General features: G+C 47.6%; 1 protein-coding gene across 1 annotated transcript; it reads right to left on the minus strand.

The window, feature by feature from the left end:
• Positions 1 to 6,816: 6,816 nt before the first annotated feature.
• Positions 6,817 to 10,117, minus strand: TNFRSF17 (TNF receptor superfamily member 17; the record flags this gene model as incomplete). The annotated part of the gene is given in 4 exon segments (XM_084250234.1): positions 6,817 to 6,871; positions 6,873 to 7,107; positions 9,530 to 9,658; positions 10,000 to 10,117. Coding segments are annotated over 4 exon segments (537 nt in total).
• Positions 10,118 to 14,376: the final 4,259 nt, after the last annotated feature.

Raw genomic sequence — 14,376 nt, forward strand, 5'->3', positions numbered from 1 at the left:
TATAAACCCATTTTGTTCCTTGTGACATCTTTGAGACTTTCCATGGAGTAATCAGACCACACATGTTTATCTACTCCCCAATTAATGGTCAGCTGGCTGTGGCCGGTCTCATGACACCCATTTGTCCAGTGTGTGCATTACGGCGCCACTCCACCTCCTGGTACTCTGCACTTAACGTAGTCCGCTTTGAACCCATCTGACCTCTGACTCAAGCATTTCCAACTACAAAATGTAGCAGACTCTAATGGCCAATTTATAGGAGGTGAAAGAGACAGAGAAACATGTCAAAGCACACCAAAAGGATGCAATCAGCAAAATCCCACAAAGATACATTATAGGATAAACTGTTTCCTTCAACAAAAATTGCTGGGAGGGGAGGGGAAAAGAGAGATAAGAGGGGAATCTTGGGTTTAAAAAAGACTTTGTGCTTCAGAGGATACCATCAAGAAAGTAAAAAAACCCCACAGAATGGGAGAAGAGTTTTTATATAAATAATAGCTGATAAAGGACCTGTATCCAGAAATTATATAGGATTCTCAAAGCTCACAATGAAAAGAGACCCCAATTAAAAAGTAGACGAAGGGTCTGAATAGATACTTGTCCCCTAAGATGGTACATACACGGTCAAGAGCATGAGGAATGGTGCTCATCATCATTAGTCATTAGGAAAATGCAAATCAAAACCACAGACACCAATTCACACTCCCGAGAACAGCTATTATCAAAAAGATTTTGGTGAGGATGCAGAGAAACCAGAACTTTCCCCACAGTGCCCGGTGGGAATGGAAAGTGATGTATCCACTTTGGAAAACAGTCCAAGAGCTCCTCAAATGGACCTGGCATCATACCCAAGAGATATGAAAATGTGCCCACACGACAACCTGTGTGTGCCTGTCCACAGCAACATTATTCACACAACAACCCAGAAGTGCAAATAAGTCAAATGTGCATCAACTAACAAATGGATAAGCCAAGCACAGGGCAACAATACAATGGAATATTTTGCCCCAAAAGGAATGAAGTACCTACCAATACACACTGCAACATGGATGAACCTAATAAACATTACAAGAGCAATGACACAAAAAAACGCATGTTGTGTGATTTAGTTTATATGAAATATCCAGAATAGGAAAATCCAGAGAGCATGTAGACTAGTGGTTGCCTGGGGCTAAGGGAGAGGAGAAAAAGGAACCGCTGCTAATGGGTAGGTGTTTCTTTCTGGAGTAATGAAAATGTTCTAAAATTTATTACAACACTGTGAATACACTAAAAACTTTTAAAAAAATTAAACTAAAAAAAAGAGTTAAAAGACAAACCAAGTTACATTGTCTAACCCTTACTTAGATCCTGAGTTTTCAAAAGCACACTACAAAATAAAATTATGAGACAATCATGGAAATTTGAACATTGACTATCTGGTGATATTAAAGGATGATTGCTAATGTCTTAGAGGTATGATAATGGGACTGAGCTGTGTCTTTCAAAAAGGGGCCCCTATTACTTCAGAGATACACATTTCGTTATTTACAGATGAAATGATACAGTGATTTGCTTTAAAATAAACTGGTGTAGGGATTTGTCTCAAAATAAACTGCGGAGAGAGGCAGGGAACAGACAGGGATATAGATGAAGGCAAGAGCTGGCATTTGTTGAAATCCTGTAATGAATGGTACATGGGGTTTGTTAGATTGTCAGCTCCACTTTAATGTTTGAAATTTTCTTTAAAAAGAAGAAAAAGAGGAAGTACATCCATGCCACATTATTGCATTGTGTGCTCAACATCAATCCCACAGGTGGAAAAACCCCACTTCAACTGTGTTTTCAAGAAACGATTGAAAATACTTTGGACTTTCCCGAATATCCTCAGCAACCACTTTTTCTGCCTAAATGACAATCTCTTCAAAAGAAGGCTTTCATCTTTAATGCTTTTTCCTTAAAAAACCATTTGTTGGCTCCTTTTGTCATTTTAGACCTAATGATGTTTTTTAAATTAAAACTTAAAACTTCCTGAGCTTTGCCATTCGATTGTTCTCTGAAACATAAGCTCATCCCTTTCCCTAGGCTTGTCAATTTCACTTCTTCTGGCAATGACGGCAGAAGTAAGGATGGTCCAGAACAGTGAGGTCATGACAGAGACTTCTTGGTCACATTAAAAGGAAGAGATTTCCAGGGACGGCTCAGCCCCAGCCCTTGCCCCAGAGCTGGGCCAGAAAACAACACCACCTTCATGCTGGGTCCTTACAGAAACAACAACCAGTCAGTTCACCCACCACGTGAGAGGCACAGTATAGTGGCTTTACCTAAGTAATGATTAGTCATTGCAACAAGCCTAGGACAGGCACAATAATTTATCCCCCTTTGTTGGGATTTCCAGTTTGGTCAAGTAACTCGCTCTCATGACACAGCTTCATGCGGCAGAGCCAGGATTTGAATTCAGACCTTCTGGCTCCAGGGACTGCCTGAGACCTGACTACACATATTACCCCCTGGGAGGATAGGATTACTCCCCTATCTTTGTGGTGGTGTTACTATGTTCACGAACCAGAAACTTTAGACTCATTCAGTTTGACAACAAAGTTAGACTAGCTCTCAAAGCCCCCTCCCCAACTCCCTCATCCAGACCATCTATTTCACAAACCTTGCTCTTGGACAGCAAAAACAAAAGGCACATAACTAGTAAAAAAGTGACCCACAGGGCCTCCTCGGTGGCGCAGCGGTTGAGCGCTGGGTTGCGAAGCTGCCCGCAGCCTCTGCAGCGCAGGTTCGATCCCCAGCTGCTCCCAGGCCGCTGGGGGAGGGTCCCACATGGCGCGCAGACCTCTCCTGCCGCCCGCTGCTCCCCTCAGCAGTGTACTTCAGTCCTTCTGCCTGCTCTGCTCCCTGCTCTGACTCTGGTGAATTCTCTCACCCTCCCGCGCTTCTGACTGTACCCAGTGCTTGTATAAATAAATAAATAAATAAATCTTTGGGGAAAAAAAGTGACCCACAAAGTTAACTTCAAGGTTAGAAAGGATGAAAGAAACATCCCCCTGGTCTTGCTCCCTGTCAACCTGCAGAAATGCCAGGGTGAAAACAGGGTTGGGAGGACGGGTGCAAAAATTCTTCAGAAGCAATTCCACAGAGAGGGGAACAGGCACCAGGAGGGTGGCGGGCCCTCCAAGCCGGGGCTCATCCCAGCCAGGGCAGCTGAGAGGCTTCCCTGAGTCACTCCCATCTCCACACACAACACCCAGGAATGACTTAGCATGCAAACCAGGCGATGTCTTCAGGGAAAGGACTGAGAATGTGCAACCAAGTCAAGGGACTAAACTTCAGAAACACCGAGGACAAGCTGTCCACCGCCAGCCCCTCGCCCTCCCAGCCACCCCCTCCCTAGAGGGTGGGAGGGAGGGAGAGAAAGGGGTGCAGTGGGAGGGCAGAGCCACAGCCCCCAGACAGGCTCAGCCCTGAAGGAGAAGAGAAGGGTTGCAACACGGGCCAGAGAGACCTCAAATGAACTAGAAAAAGAAATGAAAGGGGCTGGACTATTAAAAAAAAAAATTAACGTAGGAAGCAAGACCCAAAGAGGGAAACAGAGGGACCGGGACCCCCTGGGGACGGGGTCAGCCTGTCACTGGGCACAGGGCGTGAGTAGGGAAGACAAAGAGACGGGAGAGCTGAGGGTCCCCGGGATCCAGGGAGTTTCCGGGGAGCCGGCGGGGCTCGGGGCCGGCAGGCCGGAGCGCGCGGCGAGGACACTGTCTGCGGGGCCGGGGCCGGGGACGAGGCCGGCAGCGGGAGGACGGGGCGCAGGGGCCGGGATGCGGACTCGGGGTGCAGGAGTTAGGCGGGACTGAGACACCAGGGGGTCTGAGAAGTGGGGTCCGGCGCGAGGACCGGGAGGCGCGGGGGGCGGAGGGTCCGGGGCTGGCTGTGGCCGGCGGGCGGGTCCCGGGCTGGGGGTGCCCGAGCTCTGCAGTTGCGGGGGGCCGGGAGCCGGGCGACCCGGGGCCGGGGGTCGGGGGCCCGGGCGCGCCGGGACGCGGCTGCGGGGACGGGACGGGGGCTCGGGCCGGAGTGTGCGGCGGGCGCGACGGGAGCCGGGACGGCCGGGCGGGCGCCGGCGGCCAGGCCGCCACTCACCGCTCATGGTGCCGCTCCCGGCCGTGCCCGCGCCGCCGCCGCCGCCGAGCTCCAGACAGGCCGGGAGCGCCCGCCCCGCCCGACGCCCCGCCCCGGAAGTGGCGCCGCCGCCGAGGCCCCGCCCCCGACCCGGAACGTAAACACGCGGCGCCGGCGCGACCCGGGGGAGCCACCGCGGCCCCGCGCGACCCCGCTGACCCCGCCGACCCCGCCGACCCCGCCGACCCGCCGACCCCGCCGACCCCGCCTGGGCCTCGACGGCGATGGCCGCCCAGGCGAGGGGGCCGCGTCCCGGGGGGCGTAAGAGCGGGGACCGGCGGGCCGTCCCGGAGGAACAGGAGGCTCTGGGAGGTGACTGACCTGGGACAAAGGCCCAGGTGATGGAGGGAGAGGGTGGGAGGAGCCTTGGGAAACTTCCAGAAGCAGCAGCAGGTGCACACGCCCTGCTCGGAGGGGGCCGCAGCGAGGGGGTGGGTGACGGCGGGTGCGAGAGAGCCCCTGGGGAGGGGCTGGACTGCCCCCCCTCCACGCCCGACGCCCCAGTACGGAGCGGAGCGCACCGCAGAACAGAAGCAGAGAGCGACACCGACACCATCGAGCTGGGTGGTAAGGGGATGACCCTTCTGGGTTGAGAGTGGCCACTGCAGTTTTCTAGCAAGTGATTAAAGTACCAAGAGCTGGGCCTCCCTGGTGGCGCAAGGGGTTAAAACACAACCTCTGAAGATGTCCGCAGCCTCTGCAGCAGGAGTTCGATCCCCCGGCCAGCCAGGGAGCTACCCACATGGCGCAGCAGACCTGTCCTGTCTTGCCTGCTGCTCCCCTCAGCAGTGCATTTCAGTCGATCTGCCTGTTCTGCTCCCCACCCTGTCTCTGGTGAGTCCTCTCACACCCCCACACACACCTCTGGCCTGTACCCCAGTTCTTGTATGCATAAATAAATTAATCTTTAAAAAAAAAAAAAGTACCAGGAGCTCACGGAGTGGTGGCTGTGGAGATGGAGATCATGTGTTCACAAGAAGCTTATGCAGTCCAGTCACTGCCCCATTGGACAGATGGGGAAGGGGATCCGGAAAGGTTAACGGAACATTTTCCCGGCTTTTTTTGCCCACAGCCAGAGTAGGGGAAAAAATACAATTTATGCACGTTAAACATGTGTATACACTTAAGGAGATGTTAACAAGACAATTTTGTAGGTAATGTGTTCTATTCTTTTTTTTTTTTAATGCCAACAGAAATTGTAGATCCACTAATAAGTCTCGATCTACAGTTGAAAACTGAGTTGAGGACCAAGCCCCACTGGGAAATCCAGGCAGAATTCTGGCCCAGTTCTGTGTGACCCACAGTCCCGTGGGCTCCTCCCACATTGCCTCTCAACACAAGTACTCTCTACCCCCCCCACCCCAGCATTAATTATGATAGTGGAAAACACCAAAGGCCAACAGTTCTGCAAATCATGGCCCACCTCACTTTCATGTTTCATGTTTCACATTTCATTGTCTTGCTGTAGTTAAAATGCTAAAGATTAAGGAAATAATTTTTTAAGTGCCATACAACATGGTCTGTACAACAGGATTACAATTGTGTCAAAATACAACCATGTTTATGGAATGTAAAAATGCAAATATTTGCATGTGTGATTGCTGAAGTAGTTTTTCCCATTTTCCAAATTGTACTTTACAGTTGTTAAGGAATCCTTAGACCTTAATTCCCCCCTTCCTCCCCCAAGCCTGTTTCTTAGGTCTGCCTGCCTCTCTAAGCTTTGGGAGGGCATCCCATACCTACTTCATGGAATTGTCTTGAAGATGATAAATTCTGTCTCTCTGCATCCCAGACCCTTTCTTCACAGCACTTGACGCAGAATAAATGATTGAAATCTTAATTGTGCTTTAGGTTTTGTTTTGTTTTGACCACCAGCCACACCCTGTAAGGATTATAATTCCTCTTTCCAGGACTTTAGTCTGGAGGACCAAAAATCAAAAGCCCAGGTCAATAGCTCTTCTGGTCTTTGAAAAATATACCTCTAGGAGATAATACTAGGGGGTAAGGAGAGAAGAAAGAGGCCCCTCAAAGAGCCTGAAGCAATTTCTAAGGAAATTTAACAATTTAACAGGAAAGGCGTGTGCACCTGCCCTCAAAGAGACCAACCTTCAGAGGAATTGACAAAAATCATCAGAGCAATAGAAACTAACACAAAGTACTTATGAATCAGATAAAAGAACCTTAGAAGTAGATATACTATTATTATCCCCATTGTGAGGTTAACAGGTCAGGAAATGAAGCATAGAGTGGTTAAGTAACTAACAGTCACCCAAGGCCTTTAACTTCCTGGTAACAGAGCCAGGATTCAAACCTAGGCAGTTTGGTTCCAAGGGCAATGCCTTGACCACTATACTGTCTCCTGTGGCCCCAAAGGATGACATGCATGTACAGAAGAGAAGTAGCTCGGCCATAGAAGTGTATAACTATAGGATCTACACATTACAATGCTTTCTTTTTCAGCTTTTCAAGCATTTAATCAAGAAACCAAGGACGTTCCCAGAGAAGCTCGCAACAATAAGATAGAAAACTGTATATGACACAGTTTCCAGAATTAGAGGACAAAAAGCTGTATCAGCAACTGAGAAGTACAATCATCCTAAAGAGATCTGCTCCATCATCCTTTCCTTCCAACGCAAGGTTTTCAGAGTAGCTCTATACCAGTGGAGATGGTTCATTAGTAAAAATTGATTTCTCCATCCCCATGACATACTGCCCCTGGCAGGCTATTGCAGTAGTCATTTGTTTTCGTGGTGACAAGAATGGTTGCGCCTTCTTCCATGACTGGGAACGGAAAGATATGATCAGATTCGGCCTTCACTTTGCTCTTGACACAGTCTTCACAGGTACAGTCCTCTACTGTGTACTCCAGGCCTCTGGAAAGGACTGCAGTACCAGTCCTGCCAGACTCCAGCTCAGCAGCTTCAGCCTCCCGGAGAGCCGGTCCTGATAATACAAAAACATTAACCTAAACTGCCCAGGGAGTAGCAGGACAGCAGTTCACTTCAGGACTTAGTGTCAGAAAGATCTCCTACAAAACAAATAACTGCCCTCCACTGCCAGACAGACCACAGGCCACATGGGCGTCAAAGACACGCTTTCAGCAGAGCATACAGTGTTTTTAAATGTCTGCTTATTTGTTTTATGTTGTCCATTTAAAAATCAAGAAATTTTTTCATGCAAATCTAGAGAACCAGCTTCTTAAACTCAACAAAATGTGACAACACTGACATTTATTCCTATGTAGTTTGCTAGATTTGGTGGCTCAGGCTGGTATATCTGCAGGCAGGAGCACAGGCCCCTCTGTTGCTGAAGTCTTCACCTGGCCACTCTCCATCTGTTAACCCTGTCTACCTTGGAGGTATTGAGGCATTAGCCCTATGATACATGCGTGAAATGACACATGATGTGTGTTACAGCATACTGAAATCAGCCTGTGGGTGACGCTTTCGAATTCAGAAATAAACAAGATCCTATAACAGAGCTTTTTGCAACAGGTTAAATTTTTTTTTTTAAAGATTTATTTATTGATTGATACAAGCACTGCGTACAGTCAGAAGCGCGGCAGGGTGAGAGAATTCACCAGAGCCAGAGCGGGGAACAGAACAGGCAGACTGACAAAGTACACTGCTGAAGGGAGCAGCAGGCGGCAGGAGAGGTCTGTGCGCCCTGTGGGACCCTCCCCCGGCGGCCAGGGAGCAGCGGGGATCGAACCGGCACTGCATAGGCTGCGGGCAGCTTCGCAACCCAGCGCTCAACCGCTGTGCCACTGGGGAGGCCCAACAGGTTAAAATTTTTAACATGAATTTCTAAGAATCTCCATTATATTCCCATTTTATCTATATATAGCTATAGCTACATCTATATCTATATAGATGAAGCTAAGTTTTACTACTTCCCCAGCCTTCTACCAAAACATCCCACTTAAAGTTACTCCCTGACTGTCCATCAGGCCCCAAGCAAAAAAAAAAAAAAAAAAAAAATTATGAGTAAATTATATAGAGCAACCACCTACCTACCTCCCCCTGCTGCACCGGAAGGCAAATGAGGTGGATGCTTTGCAGATTGTGTGAGGAAAAATAAATGCATAAAAAAGAGCACAATGGCTGCTAAGTGCTTTGGGATCAGCTCAAGGGCAAAGTGCTGCAGAAATATTTTGATAGCAAGAAACTCTAAATATAGCAATCACTGCCCAGGCCTGATTCTCTACTGCTTAATAAAGACTCTTTTTTTGAGATGATTGCTCAAACAATACAGGAGCAACTGATTATTCATTTCTAATGCTTTAAAGTAAAATGTTCACCTGAGCAAACAGTGTTTGCATTATAAGCATGGCCTTGGCTCTTGCCAAATATACTTTTCCTGAGAGAAGCAGGCCTGGCTAGCAGTTTCTGATAGCTTGACATTTAATCAGTGAGCTAACTTTAGAGAAATGGATGTTTCCCCAAGGAAGCCTCAGTACTGCAAAAGAGTAATTATCAAGTGAGGAATCTGGGGGGAGGTGTCTGTCAGACACCTGCAAAGAAGGTGCCAGCACCAAAGAAAACAGCTCCATCCACTAGAAAGTTCACAATATAACATATTAAATCATTATGCTGTGTAGGTGAAATTAATATAGTGATTTATGTCAACTATATCTCCACAAACAAATAACTTTCCTCTAACATACTCAAAAGGACTCTAATCAACGACTCCCTGGTGGCTCAGGGGTTAAATTCTCAGCACTATCAAGCTATCACCAGCTACTGTGGCCTGAGTTCACTATCAAGCTATCACCAGCTACTGTGGCCTGAGCTGGCCCACACGGTGCAGCAGACCTCTCCAGTCTCGCCCACTGCCCCCCTCAGCATTGGATTTCAGTTGATCTGCCTGTTGTGCTCCCACTCTGTCTCTGGTGAATCCTCTCACCCCCTGCACCTCTGACCTGCACCCCAGTTCTTGTGTGCATAAATAAATAAAAATTATAAAAGGACCCTAACCAAATGAAATATTCAGTGTTTAACAAGAAAAGGAACTGAAACTTTCAGTAGCCACCTCTTGGAAATAGATTTCAAAGATTGCCCTTCAGGGCCTCCCCTAGTGGCGCAGGTGATTGAGCGCCGCGCTGTGGAGCTGTTCTCAGTCTCTGCAGCACCGGTTCAATCCCGGCCAGCCACGAGGGTCCCACATGGCACAGCAGACCTCGCCTGTCTCGCCCGCCGCTCCCCTCAGCAGTGTATTTCGTCAGTCTGCCTGTTCTGCTCCCCGCTCTATCTCTGGTGAATCCTCTCACCCTCCCGTGCATCTGGCCTATACCCTGGTTCTTGTATAAGTAAATAAATAAATCTTTAAAAAAAAACAAAAAACAAAGATTGCCCTTGAAACCCACCTATGTTTTTGAAGTCCTTCTTTAATGGTGCAGATTTCATCTTCTTCAGCAAAAGCTTCACAAAAATTGTCAAAGAAACTGTCAAGCTCAGGCCCAAACAGGTCCAGAGAATGGCATTTGTTATTTTCACTGAAATGAATGTCAGAAAGAGAACAAGCTGATAACATGCAAGTCTACATTATTTGCTCTTTAATTCCCCAATTCATCAGCATTAACTTTTCAATTCTACGCACTTAATTAGAAGAGTTGATAAAAATCTGTTGCTAACAGTGCTGAATAAAATTGAGTTCAGTTCTGAATAATTACTTTGTTCCTATTGGCATTGAAATAATTTCCTTGTTCCTTTACTTTTTTGCATTTGGAAAAATTTCACCATCTTCCCTGTAGTGTTGATTTGTTGAATAAATCAACAGCGGATCTAGAGAGAACACTGCATGCCAGTGAGTAATTGTTCCAGCCTCTTTACTTACTTGCATTACAATGACGCTGACATGTCAGAGGAGGGGTATTGGAGCATCGAAGGTGACACGGTGTGCAAGCATTAAGCAAATTGTCAAAATACTCATTTTGGAAGCACTGCTGAGCCATCTGGAACTTGATCTGAAAAGAAACAAGGAAACCACAGAAAGAACAGCATGGAAGGACAAGGAAAATCTCGTCAGGAATTCCCCAGCAACTGTCGTGACAGCAGCTAGAATGTCGAAGACAAAAAGAAGAAATTCACGTCAATGACTTGGTTCCTTGGAGGGGGATCCTTGTGCCCTGGCTAAGGATTTGAATACCAACACCAATCCAGTTTCTATGTTTGAAGCCTGTGTGGAGTTAAGAGTGTATAAATATCAAGGGCAAACCATACCTGAAACAGAAACTGCTTATTTATAGATGAAATTTCTCAGCCAGGTGATAGTTGCAAGATGTAGACAACTTGAGGCATCAGGCAGAAGGTTCAGGAACCATTTGGGGAACATCTGTTTCTCAGCCCTGCTGTGTGGTGGGTTGCCCAAGAGACGAACAAGACAAGGTCTATACCTCTTAAGCATTTAAAATCTAGCAGGGGAGGCAGAAATTCCCTCAAGTAACCCCCAAGAGAGAGGTATGCATACCAGACTTAGCACCTGCAAGAATTCTAGTACCACTGACAGGGAAGTCTGGGGCAAGAAACTTGGCAAGAGGAATGGGGGAAGATAGGTTTGGAGTATTTATTTGCATTTTGTTACAATTTTTACCTTTGAAGTAATTCATGTTTCACTTTAAAATTTAGAAAACACAGATGAGTTGTTACAAAGTGTCCAGAGTCCCAGCATGCAGAAATAATCGCAGTTAACATCTAGTATTACAGAGGTTGCAAACTGGCTGGTTGGTGTGTTTTGTTAGTCAACCTCTGATAGGTATCTTGCTGGAAGGATATCTATGGAAAATATTCCTAAGATGATAGATAGGTGGGTGGGTAGGTGGATAGATGTGTGGGTGGATGGGTAGATGGATGGATGGACAGGTAGGTAGGGTAGGTAAGTAGGTAGGTAGATTGAGTGATTGATTGATTGATATGGCACCCTTTCCTTTTGAAATAAACAGTCACTTCCACTTGCGTTTAAGCATGCTGACTGAGTGAGATACCCCTGTAAAGATACCCAGTGAAGCTGTTATAGGACAGGGAGAAGGGCAGCCCAAGCCCCGCAAACCTGCCTATTCTAAATGGGTTCTGCCATCCGCCGCATCAACACAAAACATAGGAGACTTTAATGGGAAGGAACTTTAATACAACTAGGAAACAATACAGGTAAGGCAAAGAGTCTAGTTTCTAAATGAAGCACCCAAAGTTACCCGTCCCCTCGTGGGTAAAACTCCATCCAAATGGGATCGGCCCAGAGCAAGGCCCCAAAGCCTGCCACAAGTCTAAAGCACCTTCCAGTGGGGACCCACAGAAAAGAGTCAGAAACAACCAGACAAGCCCGGAAGGAAAAGAGCAAAATGAACATCAAGATAAAAGCTGCCATGGTCACCTCCCCACGGGTCTCACCCACATCTGTGTCACCCAGTCCACGACCAAAAGACAAGCACAGTTTCTTCACGTGTCTCTAGGCTCCATGCGCCTCTTCCAGGTCTCCTGGCTCCATCCTGCTTCCTTCCTCAGTCTCTTCTCCTGCTTCTCCACTTCCTGCTCAGCTCCACCCTCCCTTGGGTGGGGCAGGGAACCTCCCCCTTTCCTGGGGACCACCCTGTTGCAAAGCCAGTCAGAAATGCAGGACTCAATTAAAATGCAAGGAAATAACAAACTCCGAACCCAGCACAGTGACCGGGCAGGGAGGGAGGCTTCACCTGTATTGATCATCTTGGGTTAAGCTGAAAGGTAGATGCATTGTTATTTGTTGTGTCGTTCTTTTATACTTTTTGGTTCTTTATACCTTTTTGTATGTCTTAAAATAGTACATAACAATAAAATAGTGATAATAAAATTAATTGAAAACAATACTTTTTTTAAATGAAGGGCTTGAGTCTGGAAGATGTTTGAAATTAGATGTGATCAAAACTCACCGTCCCTATGGGATCCAAAGAGTGAGGTCACAGGGTGTGTCTGCCTGGATGACAAGGAGGAGCTAAAAGGGTTGCCCAGCAGGCTCCACTCCCTCAAGCTCCTGCCAAATGTTGACCTTTGCAAGACAGACAAAAGACACAGGAAAAGCATGATTAGAGAAGTAGGAGGAAAAAGTCTCCCTGTAATCATAGTGTCCTGTAACAGCCAGCCAAGCAAGGAGAGAATCTCAGGATGGGATGGGGAATAGAGTCAAATTCTACAGAAAAGACAGGGGCAGAGCACTGAGAAAGGAGGTCCTTGGTGACCTCTGAGTGTGTCTATGGGAGAAGTCATCTTGCAGTTCCATGCCTGGTGAATGCAATGGAAGCAGGAAAAACAAAGCTCTGATTACTCTGAAAAGACACTGTTGTTTCAGACACATGCACTGCCCCTGAGGTCATGTGTCCAGGGATGCTCCCTGCAGCATCACTTGTATTCACGAAGGCCAGTCCACCAGTAGACGACTACCTGGCCATCAAAAAGAACAGAACAGGGAAGCATATCACAATATGCAAATGTATCCAAGTCATGTGCTGTACCCTTAAGTTTACATGAAATGTATCAAATTTAAAAAAGAGAGAGAGTAATTGAGGTGGCCACTTGTCCAGCCTCATCTCCCTGCTAGAATGTGAAGGTGACCCCCAAAAGGGCAGCCTCCTGTAACCCAGAGCTAGTTGGAATACGGGTCCTTAGGCCCTAACTGCTGACCACTGGGCTCTCATGCAAAAAAATATATCTGTATTTATTCCCCAAAAATGAGACTGCTGTATTCTGATATAAAGTATACATTGCTAAGTGAAAATCAAGGTATTGAACAGTGTGCATAATCCACCCTGTTATATTTAGAAAAATAATAAGGGGCCTCCCCAGTGGCGCAGCGGTTGAGCGCTGGGTTTCGAGGCTGCCCGCGGCCTCTGCGGCGCCGGTTCGATCCCCGGCTGCTCCCCGGCCACCAGAGGAGGGTCCCACATGGCGCGCAGACCTCTCCTGCCGCCCGCTGCTCCCCTCAGCAGTGTCCTTCGGTCCTTCTGCCTGCTCTGCTCCCTGCTCTGGCTCTGGTGAATTCTCTCACCCTCCCGTGCTTCTGACTGTACCCAGTGCTTGTATAAATAAAATAAATAAATCTTTAAAAAAAAAAAGAAAAAGAAAAATAATAATAATGATTATTTTTCAAATAGAAATCATTTTTTTAAGGTGATGTCTGAGTCAACGGGGGCTGCCATCCCAAAATACTGCAGCCTGGATGGCTTATGAACAATAGAAATTTCCCCCAGTTCCAGAGACAGGGAGCTTCAAGGTCAAGGTGCCACAGATTCTGCATGTGGTGAGAGCGCCAGGCTGGCTCACAGGCAGCCGCCTTCTTAGCATAACCTTCCATGAGGAGGCGCAGGAGGCCTTTCCAGAGTCTCTTTTACAAGGACACCCATCCCCTCCATGGGAGCACCATTCTCAGAACCTATCACCTCCCCAAGACTCCATCTCTGATGACCATCACAATGGATATTGGGTTTCAACATAAATATTTAGGGGGACACAAACATTTAGTCCATAGCAGATGGGGAGTTTGCAGGAGGAAAGTAGGGTGAAAGGGAGGTCCCCCAAGGATGAACAGCAGAGACCAAGGGGGAAAGGACCAGAGCAAAGATGTCAGAGACAGCAGAGAAGCAGAGTCTGGGGCCTCCCAGCACCAAGGGAAGCCTCCCCCTGGTGTACCCCTCAGCCTCAAGAACATCAAAGCCCTGCACGATGTTGTTCTTAATCACTATGGACCTCACGCAACTGGGAGAAGCCCAGGATGGCTGCCTCACCCTGTTAGGGTGTTGCCAAGCCTCTCATAGACAGGGTGGGCCCCCAGGGACCAGGGCCGAGGGCTTCACCTTGCCTCGCCCTGTTGCTCCCCAGCACAGTCTTTTCGTGGTCATTTCGAGCTTGAACACAGAAGGCAAGACCTGAGCTGCACTCTGTTGGGGGGCAGACCACAGAGGATCCCCACAAAAGCCTGCTGAGCTTCCCCACAGTGGCTCAGGTTCCCCCCTTCCCAAGATTTGTTGTTCTTCTTGTCATTTGTTGTTCAACTCTCTCAGTCTGTGGGCAGCCCTGCAGTCCTTCCAGTAAAGTCCCCTTTAGTCTTCAGTTAGACAGAGTCAGTTACGCTTGGTTTCTAGCAATCCCAAAATAAAAACAAAACCCTTAGCACTATCACCCAATTCTTTTTTTTTTAAAGATTTATTTATTGATTGATACATGCACTGGGTACAGTCAGAAGCGCGGG

This window comes from Talpa europaea (assembly GCF_964194135.1).
Source record: "Talpa europaea genome assembly, chromosome: 12".
NCBI lineage: Eukaryota > Metazoa > Chordata > Mammalia > Eulipotyphla > Talpidae > Talpa > Talpa europaea.